At 34.7% G+C, this 23,497-nt stretch overlaps 1 protein-coding gene across 4 annotated transcripts in view; it reads right to left on the bottom strand.

Annotated features, from left to right (window-relative positions):
- LOC150107481 (nucleolar transcription factor 1-A-like) overlaps window positions 1-23,497 on the bottom strand; it is a 554,391-nt gene that overhangs the window by 298,434 nt on the left and 232,460 nt on the right. For all 4 annotated transcript variants that reach the window (XM_090391894.1, XM_090391895.1, XM_090391896.1 and 1 more), the window contains exon 4: window positions 17,507-17,599. In XM_090391894.1, coding sequence (XP_090248020.1) covers window positions 17,507-17,599 — 93 coding nt within the window. The remainder of the gene's footprint in view (window positions 1-17,506; window positions 17,600-23,497) is intronic.

Consider the following 23,497-nt stretch of genomic DNA (forward strand, 5'->3'; position numbering starts at 1 on the left):
TAGTATAACACCGGGCAACTCGTAGCATAGGTGGACCAAGCTAACATCACTCCTATCTCCCATAATGCAAAACACATCTCCTTGCAGATATGTATAATGTTATGCATTAAGGGAAGAGCCACTACCCAGACTAGTTTCGACCTTTATTGAGATCTCTTCAGTGGGAGATAGGAATGATGTTAGCTTGGTCCACCTACAGATGTTAGCTTGGTTACCTTGGTCCACCCTTTATTTTTCACTTCTATCGAAGTGAAAAATAAACTTTCACTTCAATATACTTTCAACAACTTTCTCTAAATCCAGAGTAATTTAATAAAAAGGTGGCACACCTTTTGGCAACTCCTATAGGTAAAGATGACTTCGCCATTGCTTCTGCCTGGTATCTCCACTTCTGGGCCTGGCTCCCACTGAAGAGACCTCAATAAAGGTCGAAACTAGTCTGGGCAGTGGTCCTTCCCTTAATGCATAACATTATACATATCTGCAAGGAGATGTGTTTTGCATTAAGTGAGATAGGAATGATGTTAGCTTGGTCCACCTTTGCTACGAGTTTCCCGGTGTTGTACTACCCTACCCCAGTCCTGAAGATATTTTCAGGTGCAAACTTTGTTTGCTCACATTTGGATAAAGGATCAAACTAAATTTATTATAGTCTATCGAAGTGAAAAATAAACTTTCAACATCTTTCTCTAAATCCAGAGTAATTTAATAAAAAGGTGGCACACCTTTTGGCAACTCCTATAAGTAAAGATGACTTTGTCATTGCTTCTGCCTGGTATCTCCACTTCTGGGCCTGGCTCCCACTGAAGAGACCTCAATAAAGGTCAAAACTAGTCTGGGTAGTGGTCCTTCGCTTAATGCATAACATTATACATATCTGCAAGGAGATGCGTTTTGCATTATGTGAGATAGGAATGATGTTAGCTTGGTCCACCTTTGCTACGAGTTGCCAGGTGTTGTACTACCCTGCCCCAGTCCTGAAGATATTTTCAGGTGCAAACTTTGTTTGCTCACACTTGGATAAAGGATCAAACTAAATTTATTATAGTCTATCGAAGTGAAAAATAAACTTTCAACATTTTTCTCTAAATCCAGAGTAATTTAATAAAAAGGTGGCACACCTTTTGGCAACTCCTATAAGTAAAGATGACTTTGTCATTGCTTCTGCCTGGTATCTCCACTTCTGGGCCTGGCTCCCACTGAGGAGACCTCAATAAAGGTCAAAACTAGTCTGGGTAGTGGCCCTTCCTTTAATGCATAACATTATACATATCTGCAAGGAGATGTGTTTTGCATTATGTGACATAGGAATGATGTTAGCTTGGTCCACCTTTCCTACGAGTTTCCAGGTGTTGTACTACCCTACCCCAGTCCTGAAGATATTTTCAGGTGCAAATTTTGTTTGCTCACACTTGGGTAAAGGATTAAACTAAATTTATTATATTATCACCTTGGACAACATAAGAAATACATTTTCTACCATTATTATGGAAGTCAGGACTGGAAAACCACACTTTAGAAACTCCTTCACACAGATTAGGAGACAACAAAACTAAAACCAATATGCTTATACATAAGTCATTAAAGTCAGAGAGACCATTTTCAGAGTCGGTAAGGACTATGAAGCATTCTCCTAACCTTAACAAGCATGGCTGCATTAATCTGCACAAATCAAATCTCATACACACACACATTAAATGAGACAACCAAAATTAAGAACTACTATATCTCACAACAGGAATAAAACTTAATCCATCAAATCTATTGAGATTATTACAGCAATGTAATGATGCTTTGCAAATCTCTTAATATAATTTTTCTATGAAGAAACTATTTATGCAGGACATTAGTCTTTTTTCCATGTTATAGGGCAGCAACATATTAAGCAACACTAGACTGTTCTGGCTATGACAGTGGATGTAATTTTGATGTCCCACATATCAAACAATTGCAAGTACAAATAATTTAATAATAAACAGTAAAGCCAAAATAGGAGACAACAAAACTAAAAAGAACTGGGGGGGGGGGGGTTCCCTTTTCAACTTTCTCAAGAGGAAACTAATTGTATAGTCAATCCTTATATTAGAGACATATCTGACTGTACACACAAAGATGCTTTGGTTTCTTGTTCTTTGGTTGGCATTCTTCCCAGGCTGTAAGATTTTGTCATTCTCAATTTAATGAAGGGCAGGTTATCTCTCTAGTGGTTTTTAGATCTTTTGACCTATAGTTGATCCTATGTTAGTCAATCCAACAGATCTGTAGATTTTTGTTGTGAAAAAGCAATTACATCAAAGAATACGAGCAAGAATAACACGTGCTGCCAAAATAAGCTACGACCTATAAGCATAGGGTTCTTCTAGAAAAGACCAGTTGTGCATAAAGTTTCCTCATGGAAAGAGTATATGAGGAGAATTGTGAAGGATTATTAAGCTATCCTAAATCTCAAGAGGTCTGTTGAGTTATGTTTATTCCCATTAAGAGATATATTGCTCTAAATTAAAGATACCAAGAAATTACATACTTGGTTTAATCCTTTATCCAGGTGTAAGCAAACAAGTGTGCACCTGAACTATTTTCAGGACTAGGGCAACTCACGTAAAGAAGCTAATGACTTCGCATCCCTTGCCTTAGTATCCCATAATGCAAAGCACATCTCCTTGTGGACATGTATAATGCTATACATTATGGGAAGAGTCACTACCCAGACCGGTGAGATGATGAGACTGATGAGACCTTTATTGAGGTCTTATCAGTGGGAGCCAGACCCTGAAAATAGTTCAGGTGCAAATTAATTTCTTGGTATCTTTAATTTATAGTAAAACCAAGTGGAAACATTTCCAACAGATATATTGCTCCTTAACATTGCTTGTCTCAATGTGTGTGATGTATATCACATTGCTATGACTTTTATCATGACCTGATTTTGATGCTTTAGGCAAACACACAATATTATATTAGCAATGGAATTTTCTTTTAAATTTGCACAAACTTATTCCAATCCAATACATGCTGAAAATCCCATGGATACCTGGGTGAAAATTTTTATAATAACTTTTCTTTCTTATGTAATTTCTTTACTATTTATTCTTTAGGGAAAAAAAAAAAAAATAGTACTCTGGGCAGCATAATGATTATGAGTAGCATAACAGGGCGAGTATGAGGTGGTCATAACATTAGACATTGTGACTGGATATGAAGGATCTAAAAGATGGTGTTGATTCATAAATTTGGGACAGCGTTGTGTATCAGTGAATCTTGAGTGAAGGTAGGGTACTTGGGAAGAGAGAGAGAGAAAGAAAGAAGTACTTAGGAAGTGAAGGTTGAAAAATTAGTTGATTCTGTGAAGAGAGAGAGAGTTTAGGAGAAAAGGAGTATGAGAGAAAGTTATAGGAATGAGAGAGAGAGGGAGAGAGAATGAGAAAACCAGGGAAAAAGTGGTAATAAGAGAAATTTGAGAGAATGGGTACAAAAGCAAGAGTCAGAGAAGATGAAAGAAAGGCAGACGATCAGTTATAGAACATGGAAGGAGTGTGTCAGAGAAGACAGAGACTATGAGAGATTTGACGTTTAGGGAACATATTGCAAAGAAAGACAGTGAAGGTAACCCACAAGACAGGACTTTGACTAGCAGAGATAAGAGCAGTGATTCTATTGTATGAAGCTTTGATCAGATCACATCTAGATTATTGGGCTGAAATCTGGTCATCAGAATTTGAAGAGGATGAAGATACTTTGAAAACAGTTGAGATGGATAACAAAAATGATATCAGAGCTGTACAATGTTGGATATGAAGTTAGACCGAGGATATGCAAACTGCAAAGTCTGGATGATGGTGAAGGCTATAGATTTCACTCCCTCTGTATTTGTTCTTTGAACTCTGATACATTCAGATCCTGCATAATTAAAGCATATTTTTATAGCTTTCCATGCATTGCTGATAGCCTTCCTATTCAATAACTGATATCATGAGAACAAATATGGTATTCTCTTCTGTTTGTCATAATTTCTAGCTTTATAGTTCAGCATTGTTGCTTTTCCTAGCTGCTTAGTTAGGAAAAGCTGCTTCTCCAGATCTCACTCATCATGAAACACTTTCTGATCTAAACCTTTTCATCTGTTTAAGAGAGTTGTCTTGCAACAGCTTAATAAATTCTCCTTCTTACTTGTTTAGTAGCCATCAGAGTAATTTGGCGATGCATTTCACCATCCATAGCAATCGACAACACTAATGAAGAAACAAGTGGTGCCACTTATTGTGTCTTTTTGTTATCGAAAGCAGCAACCTTCATTAGTGTTGTGTCAACTGTTTATGACATTTGTTTCATTAGAAGCTGAGCTATAGTGCCAAGAGTGTGTTTTGACGAAGGGTCGGAAAATGAGTTTCAAACAGAGAGCTGCAATTGACTTTTGTGTTAAACTTGGTAAAAGTTTTACCAAAACGCATCAAATGATTCAAAAAGCATAGGGTGATGAATAGTGGTTTAAGCAATTTCAAAGCGGTTGTGAGACACTTGAGGACGACAAAAAGCCGGGCCATCCAAAAACTGGACTGAGTGAAGTTAACATCCAAAAAGTGCATGATTTCATCAAAGAAAACCCGAAATCGTCCGTGAGATTGATTGAAGATGAATTGGGGATTCCAAAATCAACTGTGCACAACATTTTGACTGAGAGTTTGGGTCTTCGTAAATTGAATTCATGATTTGTTCCCAACAAGTTGACCGACAACCAAAAAAATCGAACTGAACACTGCAAGGACCTCATTTCAGTAACGATCGTTTCAAACTTCCTTGAAACGATTGTTACTGGTGATGAAATATAGTGTGTTTTGAGTATGAGCCCAAAACAAAGCACTATAGTGCTGAGTGGAGACCACCAGAAGACGGGAATCTGAAAAAAAAAAAGTCGCTTGGAGAAGTCAAAAGTAAAGACAATGCTCATTTGTTTCTATGATTCCAAGGGCATTATCCACAAAAGAATTTGTTCCGACTGGCCAAACGGTCAATGGTGAGTTTTATTTTGAAGCGATTGATAGTGAGAATTTGTCGTGTACAGCATGAATATTGTGATGCAGGCAGCTGGTCACTTTTGCACGATAATGCACCATCTCATCGTTCGAACATTGTGAGACAGTTTTTGAGCAAAACTCAAGTTTGTATGTTGGATCACTTGCCGTATTCACCTGATTCAGCACCCTGTGACTTCTTTCTCTTCCCCGACTTCATTTGCTGATGAAAGGAAAGCGATACGACACCACTGAAAACATTCAAGCGGCAGTAACCACAACTCTCAACAGTATCCCAAAAACCAATATAAAAAACCCATTTAACGAATTAACTGACCATGCCAAATGCTGCATCAAAGCTGAAGGAGAGTATATTGATTGAAATAAATGATTTGAATAATTATAATTGGCCTCTGTTTTATTTTCTATCAAAAGTTCTTTCTTTCTGAACAGAGGGTGTATACCTGTACTTCAATTATCAGAACGGCAAATTGCCTTACCAGCGCAGCTGGATAAATGGTAAATTACTGTATTTACTTAATTTAAATGCTGCTGGAAGTTTGCTTGCAAGTAAATGAAGTAAATAATTATTTGCTGGCAAATAATAATAAAGCAAAGTAAATAATAATTAGTTACTGGATGATGATTTGCAAGCATCAGATTTTTAGTCCATGTCTTTTGACATGTAACAGTTAACCGTCACCTTTTTTTTGCACACACACACTTCAACATACACAGAATGGGTGTGTCAGATTATGATGTACCAATCTTAGCAGAATTCAAAATAGGTAGAATCAATTTAAGAAGCATCAATGGAACAGAAGTAGAAACCAAAAGAACTACAGAAAATCCACATAAATGTAACTGGAATTACCAAGATGAAGAAGACTAAACTGGATACAATACTTCTAAATAACAACTGTAAGATAATTTATTTGGGCAATAATGATCATGGAAATGAAGGAATAGATGAGTATTGAACTCTAAACATCAAGATATGCTTCTTGAATGGCAGGCAATTTCAAGTAGTGATGTGGGCAGATATTGAAAGAAAAATATGACTTGTTTGTGCCTATTGCTCACTTAGGCAGCAGTTATAAAGAAGTGGCAGATTTCTTTATATGGATATAATCAAAAAGGAAAAGCTAATTACTGTTGGCAACTTTGTATGGCCCAGTGAAGATAATAGCAGCAAAGTGGAGAATTCTTTGAGCTATTAGAAAATAACATTAGTTTCTTGTTGGAGACCTAAACAGCAGTGTATAAAATAAATCACAACTATATAAAAAATATTCTGGAAAAATTTGTGAAAAAAGCAGGGCTAATAATCATCATAATATTATTCCATCATCAAACCTTTGATGGTTAAACAAAACAGAAATCATCTGGATATTTTAGTACAGTGGTGGCGAACCTTTTTATGTGCGCGTGCCAAAAGAGTTTACAAATCGAGTTGCTGATGTGCAGGGCAGTTTTTAGTAGGGGAAAAATTAATAGAACATTAATTAATTTATTTATTTATAATATTATTTAGTGTAAAATTGATTATTGTATTATTAAATTGATTTTAATGTTGGTTTGGGGAAAAAAAAAAAAAAAAAAAAAAAAAAAACGGCAGTGAGAAAAATATTTCTGCAATTAACTCACCAAAGAAGTCAGCTGAGCAGGGGAAGCAGCAGAAGGATGTCAACTTGTCAGAGAAATACTTACCGTATTTACTCGAATATAACTTGCCCTCGCATATAACTCATACCCCTAAATTTACTTTACGAAAAAAAGATATTAAAAGGTTTTGCATATCCCTCACACACAAAAAATGTTTAAACATTTTCACGTCGAGGCAACAGTAACTCATTCCCCGTGGTGACAACATGCCCTCCCCAACAGCCATTATACTGCAGATGCAAGAAAAACAAATAGTTTTATTGTATCCCTGAATAAGATATACAGAGGCTTTTGTAGTCTGTGTAATATATTTCTCAAAAAATAGTGCGATTCATTAGTTAGCACCGTTTTTATTCCAGCTGTCTCTAATTGCAGTATTATTGTCCCCTCCCACAGAAACTATGCTGTATAGACTCAAGCAAAACCATATGTTGCACAGAAACACAGTATCTAACTAAAAACTATTGTCCAATTTTTCAATTACATGAAATAAGTGTTTGTTTTATTGCATTTGAAATTCTCGATGTCATTATGACAGATCAAGAAGGCTAACTCAAATAAAATTCTACCACAAATTGAAACATGCCATACAATTACAGTGACAGTGACCATACGTCCTTTATTTCACTGCTCTGTCCTTTAGATATTTTTTTTTTCCTAAAATGGCCATTTTGTCCTTTATTTTGTGAATTGAAATAGTAAATTGAATATTGATGCCAAGATATTCAAAGATGCAATTCATAAATTTTATGAATTGCATCTTTGATAAAATTGGTAAAATTTACCAAACCTGCATTGATTATTTAAATAATTGGGACAGCTGTTTCGTGTAAATGTTAGTATTTGAATGGGTCCTACTATGAGAAATTCCTCTGTGGGCGAAGATCGAGGAAAGTGTTTTGATCATTTACAATCACTGGAACTTAAATATAAATGATGGCGAACTATTTGAAGTTTCGTGTATTAAAAGTTATGTCACCAGTGAAAAGATCGAAGAATGGCGACAAAATGACAAGTCCTGCCGACGTAGATGGGTTGAAATTTTTAAATATTTCGCAGATAAACATGTATCTTTTAAAAACATTTTAAAAATAGTTGAATTTTGCTTATGTCTCCTAGATCTAATGCCCCCACTGAACGAGTATTTTCATTAGTGAACAATATGTGGACCAGTGAAAATAACCAATTAAAAATTGAAACATTGAAAGCATGAATTTATGCGAAATGGAACTTTAACATGAATTGTATATAGCTTTATGAATTTTTAAAACACAAACCTGATTTATTAACAAAAGTTCATTTTTGTGAAAAATATCAAAATTAAATTTTTTAAGTAATAATATGATTGTTTAAAATGCTATGTATATGCTTATATTTTACAATAAACGTTATAAAGCTTTTTTAGTTTTAGTGAAACAAATAAACACAACCTTTTATTATTATTATTATTATGAAACAATTTCTGATTTATCCTTTACTTTCTCCAAAAAAAATATGGTCACTGTACATATAATGAGTGTGTGAGTTCGCCTGCCAGCTTAAACGCAAACAAGCAGGAATAAAATTCAACCAAGGGTTGAAAATTTGTGTGAGTTGAGCCCACCAGTAATGAGAGGTTCGGTCGGAACAATAAACGACACCCCGTCTTGAATGTGTTAAAACTAAGAAATATATAGTAAATGTTGTTATGACAGTTTCAGATGTTATGGATTTCGGTTGAAGAGAATTAGCATTTCAACTCAACGATTGCCTTTGTCTTTGGATCTCCCGATCTTTTGTTAATATGCACATCTTCATAGCTGCTGTCTGATGTAAAACAAAATTTAACTTGTACGTATTGTAACAATTAAAAAAAAATGGTTGAATAATTTATAAGCGTATAAAAGGATGTCACCTGTAAATTGTTGACGTGCCAGCAAAATTCTCGGACGTGCCATAGGTTTACCATCTATGTTTTAGTACAAGGACTATCATTAAATTAACCATGTTTCAAATTCAAAATGTGCACAAATTCACATGGAGAGAAATAAGAAGCATTCTATCGATTCTGTTATTGTTGACAGTGATATATTTATTGTTTCAGGATAGGAGGATTCAAGAATCTGAAATAGGAAGTGATCATCATTTGTTTCAAGCAAGATAAAAATTGAATATTGCATTAGCGAGAAAAATTGAAAAAATAATTAAAATTTAGGCAGCTTTCTAAGGTGAACTACAGATGCAAATATACAAATACTGTTGGGGATTTGGAGGGGGGGGGGGGAATTTGAAATTTAAATGAATCCTTAGAGACTGAGTGAAAATACAGGAATAAAATGTTGAGTGATTTAGCTAAAACAGTGTCTGTGAAAGTAGTCTGCAAAGATTGGAATAAAAACTCCACTGTCGACACTGTGAATAAGGATAGAAGAATTCAGGAATCTGAAATAGGAAGTCATTCAAGAAGACAGCTGGCTTGATGAAAAAGGAAAAGTTAGTCCTCGTTGCAGATCTATACAGCAGAGTAGGAAATGATTATCAGACATAGAAATGCTTTTGGAAAATTTGAAGAAAAGTGCAAAGCTAATAATAGTAAATGCCTGCTGGATTTATGTTCATGACATGGATTAGTTATTACTAACACCATATTCCACATAAAAATGTGCACAAGTTTACAATTGGAGAGAAGAAGCAATAAATAAGTCTCATTGACTATTTTATAGTTGATAGCGATTTCCCCCACTGGTTCAGGACACAAGAGTATACAGAAGATTTGAAATAGGAAGTGATCACTATCTAGTTTTGAGTAGGATAAAACTGAATTTAATATTGAAAAGAAGAGTGTTTAAGAAAGTTTTAAAGCAAATGAAAGTTGGGCAGGTTTTCAGAGGTGAACTGTAGACTCAAATACACAAACATCATTCAAGATAAAATGAAAGAGTTTGAAAACAAGAACCAATCCTTGGAGATTCAATAACAAACCTTGAAACGAACATTGATTGATTCAACCAGAGAGGCATGTGGTGAAGTTGTCTGTAAGGATATAAAAATAAGAACTCCATGCTGGACACAGGAAGTGAAGGAGACAGTCAAGGAAAAAAAAGAAAGCATATAGAAAGTTCCCGGCAAGTGAGTCAGCCTGTGCTCTCATTGAATACAGAGAAAATTGCAAGAAAGTGAAGACTGGAAAATTAGCTACACAAAGTCATGAGAAGAGTTTGGTAAGAACATAGAAAATAAATATCGGGAAGGTGTCAAAATAATTTGTAGGCTAATGAAAAGCTTAGAAATGGAGGAAAAAGTACTGCAAAAGGAATCAGAGATAATAATGACATGAAAACTGAACATAAAGCAATTCTAGATGTTTGGAGTAATTACTTGAAACAAGAAGTATCAGCATGGTGGTAAAAAACTCTCAACAGAAATACATATCCATAAAAGTAGAAAAAAAGTAATCAAAACTTCTGAAGTCAGTTGAATAAATTTATACAGAATAAGTCAAAACAGAATTAAAAGTACAGAATTAGTCAAAACACTGAACTAGCTGTACACAAGACAGTGTTCAAACCAATTTTAACTTATGGATCTGAGACTGGAGACCACAGATATGAGAGCCCTGAGAAAGATTAAGGGATTAAACAGCTGGCTTCAATGTCAATATATTAAAAAATTAAAAATGAAGCTATTAGGAAAGACATTATTAGTTTTCACAAATGTGTTAGCAAAGCTAATCTCAAGATGGCCACTTAAGCAGAATGGAAGAGGAAAGATTAGCTAAACAAGTGTTCTCTGCCAGGACATAGGAAAAAGACCCAGAGGAAGACTAAGATGCATGTGGATTGAAACAGTAAAAAGTGCCTTAGAAGACAGAAATGTAAGATCTGATAAGATTGGAATCTTGACAGATAACAGAGTAATTTGGAGGAAAATTGTTGATCAGAAGTTAGTAATTATGTAAATTTTTATGCAGTACTATGATAATTATCCTGTACACCCCTTGAGGGTAAATATCAGGAATTTGATGATGATAATGATGTAACAGGAAGTGATCATCATTTGTTTTGAACTAGATAAAAATTGAACATCACACAAGAAAGAAAAATGTGTAAGAAAATTGAAAAAATAATCAAAGTTTAAGCAGCTTTCAAAGGTGAACTATAGACTAAAATATACAAATACTTGTTGGGGGGGGGGTAAAGGAATTTGAAATGTAAATGAATCCTTGGAGACTGAGTGGTCTTTTGTTTTTTAATTTTCTTAAATTTTTTTAAATTTCTTAAATTCAAAAAAGTTTTTCTTTTTTGAATTTACTATGGTGGAGCATGGTGGTTTTTTCCAGGAGATCCTGTGGGTTATATCCAAAACATGGTCTGCAAGGCCAGATTGATGGTGGCTGATCTACCTGTCTGTTCAAAGTAAGCCAGCTTGCAGGAACAGGTACTTTATAAACTCTAGGCACTAAGAGAGGAGGGAGCTGATCTTTGGTAGAACGGATAAGGGTAGAAGTTTATGGTGGGGCTTAAACGCTGCGTGGAGGTTGTACTTTTTTAAGGACCTGGCTATGTTTTCTGATGTGCCACGGACGTAGGGTATGATGATGGCATTACTGAACTCCTGAAGAGATGGCCAGGGAATGGGGGAGGAGCTGATTATTTTTTTAATGCTGTAGCCATTGGAAAGGAAGGTGTTGTGTATGTGGTTGAGTTCAGTTGAAAGGGCAGTTCCACTTGAACAAAGATTGTGGGCTCTCTTGGTTAGAGTTTTTATAATGCCATATTGTTGAGAGGGGTGGTGGTGGTGGTGGTGGGAGAGTTTATAAGAGTTTATCTGTCTGTGTGAGTAGGTTTTCTATATACAGTGAAGGAAAGATTACCATTAGGAAGGTATGTTTCTAAGGTGTCTAGGAGTGGTAAACTATTGTTATTTTCCTTTTCCATCGTAAACTGGATTCTTGAATGTAGGCTGTTGAGGTGAATGAGGAAGGAGTTTAATGTGTCTGGGCCATGAGGCCAAATAGAAAACACACCATCTACATATCTTAGCCAGATAGAAGGTTTGAGAAGGGCTGAGTCTATGGCTTGTTTTTCAAAATTTTCCACATAAAAACTGATGGGGGGGGGGGACCCATAGCAGTTCCCTCTATCTGTTTGTGAATTTTGTCTTTCCAAGAAAAATAACCAGAATTGATGGCAAAGGAAAAGAGATTTAAGATATCAGAAGGAAAAACGTTTTTTTTTTTAAGAGTGTTAAGGTGTCATTTAAGGGAATATTGATAAACAGTGAGGTGATATCAAAGCGTACCAATATGTCTGTATTATTTAAAATTAGATTTTGTATTATGGTTTTAAAATGGGTAGAGTTTTTTATATAGGATGTGGTAAGTCCAGTGAGAGAGGGGTAAGAGAGTTAGCCAGCTGCTTTGACAGTTTGTAGAATGGGCATTAGTGGCATCTACTGTAGATCTTAGGGGGGAAATTAGGTTTGCGGATATTTAGTAAACCGTATATTGGTGGTAGTGGGGGAGGCAAGAACTGAAAGGTTTGAGTTTTTTTTTGTAATGTGCAGTGGCCAGGAGGATACTTTTTAAAGTAAGTTTTTTACATGTACTAGTGGGATGTAGGTAGCACAATCTCAGAGGATAATCTCCACTTTTTGGTTATATTCCATGGCATTAAGAACGACTGTGGCATTACCCTTATCTACTCTGGTGATGACAATACTTTTTTCTTTCCATAATTTTCTGAGAGCAGTGAGTTGGCCAGACAATAAATTACTTTTCCAAAGTGATGACTTGGCTAGGATAATGGCAACGTCAAGTCTGATGTTATTGGCTATTTCCAGAGCTAAGCAACAGATTCCACATTTGATGTATATTATATCTAGCGCCAGCACTCCTTTCGGTGCGACGGCAAGATTATGGCCAAGGCTTAGGGCACTGATGACATCTTCGTTGAGCCTTTTTGAAGATAAATTGACTACTGTCTGGAGTGGTTGAATTTGTGGTTGTGGTTTCAATTTACAGGTTGCTCAACTTTTTGATGTGCTTATTTTCCATTTTTTGGAATTCTTTCTGTGCGGAAGCTTCTGAGATGTCCGAGAGAATGGACCAAAGTTTAGGGTTAAGTATCGCGAAGAGCTCCGATTGTGAGGAGCTGATCGTCATGGATAGGATGGTGCACGTTGCAGCAATCTGCTCTTGTAGTAGTGCAAGGCTGGCACGTTTATATATACAGAGAGCTTTTTTGACTGAAATTTGATTGTTAGTTTAAAGCAGTTAGGTATCACTCTTGTATCCTGACATCTTTTTAGAAAGGCCAGCTGTACAAAAAATATTTTATTTTGTCCAGTCTGTAGCCACTTGCCATGTGCAAGTAGGCTACAGATTTGTCAAGCCCAGCTTATAAGTCTCAATTATATGGTGGATCTTCTCCTTTGGATTAAAGTCATTCTGCTGCATGATTCCTCAGGCAATTTCCAGTTCTAGTTTAAGGTGAATTTCTTGACCAGAATGAAGGTAGATGATGTGTGCTCTATTGAGAAGCGTTTTAATGATGCCAATTTTCTGAGAGGAATGATCCACTAAGTCATGTTATATATATATATATATTTTTTCCATGGGTTTACAACATACTTAAGTCTTCAGCCAGATGGAGAAACAGAACGAGAAGGAAAACTAATTTTCCATCCTTTTCCATAAAAACCATGGGAATATACAGCTATTTGTGATGATGCAAAGATAGGTAGGGTAATACTTGCAGAATGATTTCTGTTGGACAATGACAGTGGGGTGATTCCTCTTTCCAGTTTTTGCTTAACCCTACATTTACTGACCACATGGCCAAGCTTGAAATAAGATTCTTCGAAAAGTCAACTTTTTCCAGTCTTCAAAGATATTATGACAATTATCAGAGGCAAACCATAGATGTAGTCATTGATTATTAGGCATATCCTTATGACTGTGTGCTAATTTCTGAGGGCCATATGGAAGAAATAAGTTTTACTGTAGTAAATTTTATTATCCCAATATCTGGTTCCATGCTCAGCCATTCCAGTTGTTCATCTATAGGCATATGCATGGGAAATTTCCTGGAAAAAAATGTTTTGAGTCACTACAGAAAACTTCTGACATAGAAAATGGAAAAGCTAGTCCTTGTTGGAGATATAAACAGCAGAAGAGGAAATGAATCCCAGGCATATGGAAGTGTTTGGGAAAATTCAGAAAAAAGGGCAAACTGCAGAATTTCTGTTCAGGACATGAACTAGTCATCACTAATAACATGTTTCATAATGATGTGTACAAATTCACACAGAGGAAAAGCACAAGAAAGAAGATAAGTCATACTGACTATACTATCATTGCTAATGATATCTTGGGAGTTGTTTAGGATATAACACATACATATGAAGTGGGAGTGATCATCAGTTCTATGCACTATAAAAATGAATATTATAAAAAAAAATATGTAACAAAGTTTGAACGAAAAGAATTTAAGTCAAGTAGCATTTACACGTGAACTGGAGACTCAACTAAACGAACATTATTTTAAAAATTTTAAATAAAATAATAAATGAAAGAGTTTGAAAATAAGAACCATATGTTGGAGTCTCGGTAACAAACTCAGAAGAAAATACTGATTGACTCAGGCAGACATGGGGAAGTTATATGCAGGGAGAGAAAAATCAGAATCCCATGGTGAATGCAAGAATTGAAAGAGGTAGTCCTGGGGGGGGGGGACCCGATCTAAGAGAAAAATATTAAAAAAAAAAAAAAATAAGCTATGTGTAAAAGTACTAAACAAAAGTCATAGGAAGACTATGGTAAGAATATAGATAAATATCAAAAGGTGCAAAATGTTCTGGAAGATACTGAAAAAAGGCTTAGAAATATAGGCAAGAGTACAGTAACAGAAATCAAAAAAAAAAAAAAAGAAAAAAAAAAGGGGAGTTGAAAACTGAAACTAAAGATATTTTGGATATCTTAAGTGAATGCTTTGAAAGAGTGGGAGAAGCATTGAGAAACAGTGGTAGAAAAGATTTAAGAAGAATGCAATCAAGAGTACAAATCAATACTTGAGATAGAAACACTATCAAAAGCCAGAAATGAAGAAAGGCAGATAGATATCATGCAACTGGAAATGCTGAAATATGAAGGTATAAAAGTTTCATAGTCTATGCTGCATAACTCAGAATAGAGCACTCATAATTCCCATCTATAAAAAAAAAGGGAAACAAAACCGAATGTGTGAATTACAAAAAAATTTTTCTAATAAGTGTTTCCAGGTAAGGTTTATGCAAGCATACCTGAGAAGAAGTTTAAAAAATTGTGGAGCAGAAACTCAGATCATGGTTCAGGCCAAAGTAGTTTTCAGGATCAGATTTTTACTTTACAAAAAATAGCTCTGTATTTTGCACCTTCTGATATCTATCTATATTCTTACCATAGTATTCCTATGACTTTTGTCTAGTGTGTGCTTTTACACATAGCTTAGTTCCTTTACATTTTTCTCTTAGATCAGTTACTGATTAACTTTCTGTAGATCAGGATATAGAATACAACAAGGTGCAAAAAGCCTTTTCAAAATCCCACAGTTATGCAGAGCAATACAGTCTGTATTTATTGTTTAAGAGATACTCGTGCCATGAGATACAGACTACAACATCCTATGGTCTGAAACACGATAACTCCAAAGTTGGTATAAATTAGAATGCGGCCTTACTTCACCATCCTAACTTAAATCAGAATTTTTTCTCTCTCTCTCTCTAAGATATGAGAAAGTCTTATTTTAATTGCACATAAATATTTTTTAAATAGCTAATGAATAATTAATATTGCAACATTCCCTCCGTTATATCATTGCATTGTTTTATGTATAACATCACATGGCTCTTACTTTGTCAAATCAATTCAATGTTCGTGTTCTAATTTATAATTAATTTATAATTAACTACTCCTACTCTAATTTATAATTAACTACTCCGTTATATCATTGCATTGTTTTATGTATAACATCACATGGCTCTTACTTTTTCAAATCAATTCAATGTTCGTCTTCTAATTTATAATTAACTACTGATGATGGCCTATAATATTCAGCCTGAAATATATGGCGTTAACTAAATAGTATTACTTATCCCTTGTGCTTTTTCGAGTCTATATTTTAAGTTGTTAATCAGCAGTTAGAAGAACTAAAGGAGGTACAGGAAGATGGTCTGATGTTAACTTGAGCTTTAGACAATGGTGCACTTTATTTCTGCTGTTATTCATATCTATATGGATCACATTATGAAAGAAAGTGACATTAAACCTGATATTAGAATTGGAGATATCAAACTTAGCACTTTGCTTTACTGCAGATGATGTCATACTCACTGAAATCCAGGGCAAATCTCCAGGATTCTTTAAATTGAATTGAATAACAGCTATAAGAATTTGGCATGAAAATCAGCAATAAAAAGACCAAAGCTATAACAATAGGCAGGAACATGGAAACTTTCGACTGCATTCTCAATGGAAAATGTACACAATAAATAAAATATTTCAGCTTTTCAGGCTCAGTTTTTAGTGAGGATGGCATATAAATACGGAAACACTGACAGTATATACGACAGTTTCAAACCAATTTTAACTCATGGACCTGAAAAAAATTAGGGGTAGAAATGAATAGATGGTATCAATGGTAGAATCATTAATTATTAAAAATGATCGATGGCATCAATGGCACAATCATATTAAAAATTATATTGGGAAGGAACTTAACACAGCATTCAAAAATGTAAGAGCAGAGCAAATGTAAGATCATAGTTATTTAGAATGGGGAAGAAAGGCTAGGAAAACTGGTATTTGTAACTAGGATGGCAGGAAGAAGACCAAGGGCATTTGTAACTAAGATGGAAGGAAGAAGACCGAGCGAAAGATCAAACCATAGATAGATTGATGTAGTCAAAAGAGCCCTAGAAGTGAAAAATATAAGATCTGATAATACTGGAGTACTGACAAGTGAAAGAATAATTGGGAGGAAAATGTTGAAAGACCATCAGTAATGATGTAAACTTAATCATGGAGTACTGTCATAGCATCTTGTACACACAATGAATGTATACATATCAGGAAACAGATGATGATGGTTTGCACAAGGCAAGAAAACCTGTGCTTGCCACAAGCATCAGTAAGCAGTGCACACCTGCCAATGTTCCAGAAACCAACTGCTGTTCTACTCATTCTTAGAATATCTTAAATGCAGCTCTTCACAAACAGTCCACAATAATGGCAGTTATCTAAATACTGCCACTATCCCACCAGTACCCTACAATCATGCCTGTTAATTGATCTTTTGCCCAGATCAATCAACACTTCAAATGAACAGTACATTACACACCTCTATCATGTATACTGACTTTCACCATGATACAAATGCCAGTTAGTGAGGTGGAGTGGTAGATTTTTATGTGATTCCCTACGAAAGGTTATAAATCTAATACATCAGCACAGTGGGTGGGCTAAGGGTTTTTTCTTAATTTTAATTATATTTTACACAATCCATAAACACTGGCATAGAGACCAAATATGAAACTTTTTTTTTCCACACCACTTCAATCCTCCAAATATGAAATAACAGGGAGTCATAATGTTTTTAACTGTCCTCTTTATATGTATCACACAATTCTTTAAAGTACTAGGGTTGAAATACAGTCCATATCTACAGGAATCTGGAAAAGTAAGTAGTGCTGTGCCATTAGAAACTATTATTTTGTAATGAAATGTATTTTTATTTTTCTTTACTTAAACTGCAAATGCGGATATTTATTTTATTAGTTATAGGAAACAGATAAAAAGAAATACAGCTCATACATACTTGCTTTTTTGAAGAGGAATAGGATGACCATGGATGTTTAAGCCATTCTTTTGCATCTGTAACCATATCCGTTAAGGTACGAAAACGGCGGAGCTAGAAATAAAAAAATAAAATAAAGGAAGAAATTCATAAACACAAAAGACTGATCTTGAGAATAAAATTCATGTTGCATCAAAGTTCTATTTATATATAACTGAACATAAAGTAAGATTAGGCTAAAAAAGTTGTTAATTTACAACTGACCACCACAGTTGCAAGTGCTCATGCAATCCACATATCTTGTTCGGGTCAAATGAGCGGCCTGTAAAGATTTTTAACCAACTCTCTTTTTTTCCAGTATGTGAAAAACAGAAAAATTTTCTGTTTTTCACATAACTCATAACTCACTTTTGAAGTGAGTTATGTGAAATCCCATCATGTAATCTCTAGCTCTCTCTCTCTCTCATACTCATTATAACCACTCATCCATATGCAACTGCTAAGTCCTAACAATTAGTCATCAAATCTGTGTATCCAATTCCCTCAAAGAATAGCAGATTCTTTCCAAAGATACACTACTAAAGCCACTTACATGCAACCCATTCTGCAGTACAGGAACATCTACTTATTAAATTGCTCCAGACAGCCACATATACTGAACACTGTCTTCTAAACAACCTGTACATTAAATCAATTATCCTTTCTTTTAGAGTTACATGGTGATCAGCATTCATTTTAAAAATTTATGGAATTTACACCGTTTTAAAAAAACTTTTTTATTATCCCGACATGTCGATCTTCATATCAAGATCATCATCTGGAGCATACATAAATATACAAGACAAGCTGAGTTACATTATTAACTGTAAGCTAAAGAAACAATGATTTGATCACATGTTATTCTACTGGCTTGACCTCTAGTGGAAAAAAAAAAAAATTACATCAAGCTAAATTCTATTTACGATGACAGGAATAAACATTCTTTCAGATGGTTTTCTTTCAGAAACAATGATGTCCTATTTTTAGTATTACAATTCTTATTTTTGCTTTTAAGATACTGGATTTTCTACAGTCCTGTTTATAGTTGTTCTTAGGGAGGAACATTCCGTTGGTCGAATATATACCTTCCATATGTTTGGGATTTTTAGACCATCATTATTGTTCAGATTGGGGTGGTTGATAATAATCTCACATGCTTCCTTAAATTTCCGTTCATACCATGTTTTACCGGAAACCAACACATACGGGACAATATATACACATAAACTCCTACCATCACCCAACACAAAAACTAGGTGCGCAGACGATCTGTTCTTCCAACGAACAGGTACTAAAAGACGAATTTAAAATTATCTTTAATACTTTCCAAAAACAACATACCATATATAGGAGAAACAGGATGCACAATTCCTATCAGGCAAAAAGAACATAAACGATACATTAAATATGATAATTATGGTGAAGCTGGCCTTTCTGATCACGCCCTGAATTCCTTACACAGAGTTGACTGGAAAAGCACTAGCCGTCTACATCACACTAAAACATGGTATGAACGAAAATTTAAGGAAGCATTTGAGATTATTATCAACCACCCCAATCTGAACAATAATGATGGTCTAAAAATTCCAAACATATGGAAGGTATATATTCGACCAACGGAACGTTCCTCACTAAGAACAACTATAAACAGGACTGTAGAAAATCCAGTATCTTAAAAGCAAAAATAAGAATTGTAATACTAAAAATAGGACAGCATTGTTTCTGAAAGAAAACCATCTGAAAGAATGTTTATTCCTGTCATCATAAATAGAATTTAGCTTGATGTAATTTTTTTTTTTTTCACTAGAGGTCATGCCAGTAGAATAACATGTGATCAAATCATTGTTTCTTTAGCTTACAGTTAATAATGTAACTCAGCTTGTCTTGTATATTGATGTATGCTCCAGTTGATGATCTTGATGTGAAGATCGAAATGTCGTGATAATAAAAAAGTTTTTTTTAACACGGTTGTAAATTCCATAAATTTTTAAAATTAAATCAATTATGTTCACTGCACTTCTTCTCAACTCATTCCTTACACCACGGCAACAGATTCACAGTACTGATCAACTCTGTCACTATTCTTTCTCACTTCTGACAACAAACCTTTTAAGTCTTCTCTCTCTTAACTCATTTTGGGCCGCGAGGTTAGCCTAGTGGCATTGCGCTTCGCAACCATATGCCTGGGGAAGGAGTGTCCTAGGTTCGATTCCCGTCCACAACGTGAGGAGCTTAAGGATCTTCCTCAGCCATAGCCAAGTTAGCCGGTCTTGGGCGTCGGCAGCAGGGTTTTTTCCGCCAGTTTATCTGGGGTTTTTCATCCCGCAAGCAGGCAAACCGGCCCCGTGAACACACAGGTTACAGTCATAAATACTTACGGCAAGGAAGGCAACGGGAAACCACCTTGCTCATAATCATCTCTCCCTAGAATGGTAGCATATAGCTACCCTCCCCCGGCCGTATGGCAGATGGGAACCAGAAGAAGAATGAGCAAGTGAAATACAATATACAGTCTCCCCCTATCAACTCCGTCCTCTCATGGTATGGCCTGTCTTGTGAAATCAAAAGGCTCTTGTGAAATCAATGAGTATTCCTGCTATAAAAGAGTATATTCCTATATGGAGGACATACCAACTAGTCCAATTATTATTATTGTTGCTACTAATACTACCACAAATCTCCAGGCAGTCAGGAACTCTATCAAGAAATGTATTAACCATAAAGAGGCTAATATCAATCTGACCAGCTGTCATAACCTATTCTTGAATTTATTCTATCAGCATTCACAACTTCAAAAGGCAATCCATTGCAATCTGTGCATCCAATCCCTCAAACTTAGCTCTAAAACTCTTTTTCCCCTCTTACCCCCTCACTCTTTCATCCTTATTCCACTCTTCATAAAATTAAAAATACCATCTATTAGTATATTATATTATATGACCGACTCAAATGTTTGTAGGTCTCTATCATATCATATATCACCCCTCCCACTACTGTTTGTTAGTGTCTGCAGATGACAAATTTTTAATCTATCCTCATAATCCCCATTCCACAGTCCTCATCATCTTTTACCCTCTCCTGGATTTTTTCCCTCTCTCTCTCTCTCTCTCCACTGTATCTACTTCACCTGGGAAACCAGGAGACTATATCTGCTTACAATGGTCCAGATGAGGTTGTATCAAAGCCAGTGCTGGATTAATGGGTGTGGGGGAGGGTCTGACCGGGGCACCAAAACTAAGGCCAGCAATAGAGCCTTTAGGGTCTTATTTCTTATTAAAAGTCCATAGGGTGAGTGAAGAATGTATTGATAGCAACAATAAATGGTAACAGTAAAATAAACCACCGCTAGATAGCAGGGACTTCGTTTTATAACAGTCATCATCACTATTCATTATGCGTGATTTTTTTAAAAAATATTTGATAGGATGGATCGCAAAGAAATTACATTAAAAATACCATGTACTATAAAGTTGTTTTAATTAAAGCTCGAATTATCAAAGTTTAATAAACAAATCAAAAAATGTACATAATATTCAGTAGGCGAGGTGGAAGCATGCACAAAAGGTCGAATATTGGTACGACGTGACACATTGGCACTGGCTTAGCCAATGCCAATCAATACATTGGTAACCCAAAGATTGGTTTAGCTAATTTGGCGAAACCACTTGACTAATTTAAAACTCTCTCGGAAAAGTTGTCAAACAAAGGATTTCTCCATATTGATTCTAATTTTAGGTGTTAGTTCATTAAATTAGAATTATACAAGATCATCTTTGTCCATTCTGTGTTTTTGTATGTGTTATGTGTTTGAAATAATTAAGTATTTCTTTTTGCCTTTTATTGTTAATTCAATTTTTTTTTTTTTTTATTCATAGAAATTTGGAATTTCTAACCCTTCAAAATGTCTTCTAAAAAATTATCTGGAGCAGAAAACCATAAAAGAAAATTAGAAAAAGAAAGAAATATTTCTAAACGTGCAAAATATTTAACTAACTTCCTAAAATCAACAAATTCATCTACACCTGACTACTTCTTTTAACATTTCAATAAAAGACGATGCATCACGTGATGAAAATTCTAGAGAATTAAACTCTGATGATATAAGTCTAAATGAAAAAGATCAAAAAAATGAAAATAATGATTTGCAAATTTCAAATTCAAAAGTGACAAATTTCAAAGAAAATACGCAGAACATTTCTGAAAATACTTTTCAGTATAATGATCCTGACACATGGCCTTTCCCATTAAACTCTGCAGTTTGCGATTATATTTATCTTCAGATTTATTAGAATGTACCAGTGATGAAAGCACTGATTTCGTTTATCCCAGAGACACAGAAAATCGATGTTTTTCAGCATCAATGTATTATAGAATAACTCCTAATGGTGAAAAATATTTACAAAAATGGCTTATTTATTCAATGAGTGCCAACAAAGTATTTTGTATTTGCTGCAAATTATTTTACTCTAATAAAGTAACTTCAGCCTTAGGATCAGTTGGTCATTGTAAGTGGAAACATATAAATGATTACTTAAAGAGTCATGAAAATTCACCAGAACATGTAAAAAATTATTTCAAATAGGTGAAACAAATACGAGAGTTCAAAAAGTAAAACAATAGATGAAGAAATGCAGCCAGTCATTGTTAAAGAACAAGAGCATTGGAAAAATGTATTGAAAAGGCTGTGTGATATTATATTATTTTTATCAACCCATAATTTGGCTTTCTGTGGTTCATTAGATCGGTTGTATATTCCAAATAATGGCAATTTTTTGGATTTGATAGAATTATTGAGTAAATATGATGTCATTATGCATGAACATGTACGTCGCATTTTGTCGCAGGAAACCTATGTAACATATTGCAGCAAAACTATTCAAAATGAAATAATTTCTCTTTTGGCATCAGCTGTTTGCGATGATATTGTTAAGCGTGCCAAAGAAGCAAAATACTTTTCAATTATTTTAGATTGCACCCCAGATATTAGTCACAAAGAACAACTTTCTTTAACTATTGCAGTAAAAGAGGCTGTGTGATATTATCACACAGCCTCTAACAATAATGGAGAAAAAAAGAGAACATAATTTAGACTGATAAATCTATGAATCGTAGCATTAACAGAGTCTATTTTAGTTATTCAAGAACATTTTGTTTCATTCTATGAAATCAATGAAACTACAGGAGAATCATTATATGATAAGATCATTAAGTTGCTTTTAGTTTAAAATTAAATATTAATGATATTAGAGGACAGGGCTATGGCAATGGGTCCAATATGCGAGGGAAAAATAAAGGTGTTCAAGCTTGTTTACGGCAAGTAAATCCCCGAGCATTTTATATACCTTGTGGCTGCCATTCTTTAAATTTAGTTATAGGAGATGCAGCAATGTCTTGCCCACAATCTGTTTCATTTTTTGGTGTTATTAAATGGCTTTACGCATTATTTTCAGCATACGTTGCTAGATGGAAACTTTTAACTGATACTGTACCAAATTTCACTTTTAAAGCAGTATGTGAAACTTTTTGGGAGAGTCAAGTCGTATTGAATGCATAAAGTCAGTTAGGTATCAGATTGTCGAAATTCATGATGCAGTGATAATACTTAGTGAAAATTCAATCGATGCAGCCACCACTAGCAGAAAAACTTTGCAATTATTCCTTTTTTAGTTATGTGGTATGACATACTTCATCGGATTAACATAGTTAGTAAATCAATACAAACAAAAAGTATGGATTTAAAAACGGTTATCAATTTATTAAATTCATGTACGGAATTCAATAGACAATACCGTACACTAGAAATTGAAAATGCTTTGACTCAAGCTAAAGAATTAGCAAAGCTTTTAGGAACGGAGCCAATATTTACTGAAAAAAGAATAATTCGTAGGAAGAAATTATTTAGTTATGAATCTGAAGACACTCTTGTTACTGTTGATGAGAGAACAACATTTAGAATAACGATATTCAACATCA

The sequence above is a fragment of the Typopeltis vanoorti genome, chromosome 4 (genome assembly GCF_054136105.1).
Source record: "Typopeltis vanoorti isolate ZY-2024b chromosome 4, IOZ_Tvanoo_1.0, whole genome shotgun sequence".
Classification (NCBI taxonomy): Eukaryota; Metazoa; Arthropoda; class Arachnida; order Uropygi; family Thelyphonidae; genus Typopeltis; species Typopeltis vanoorti.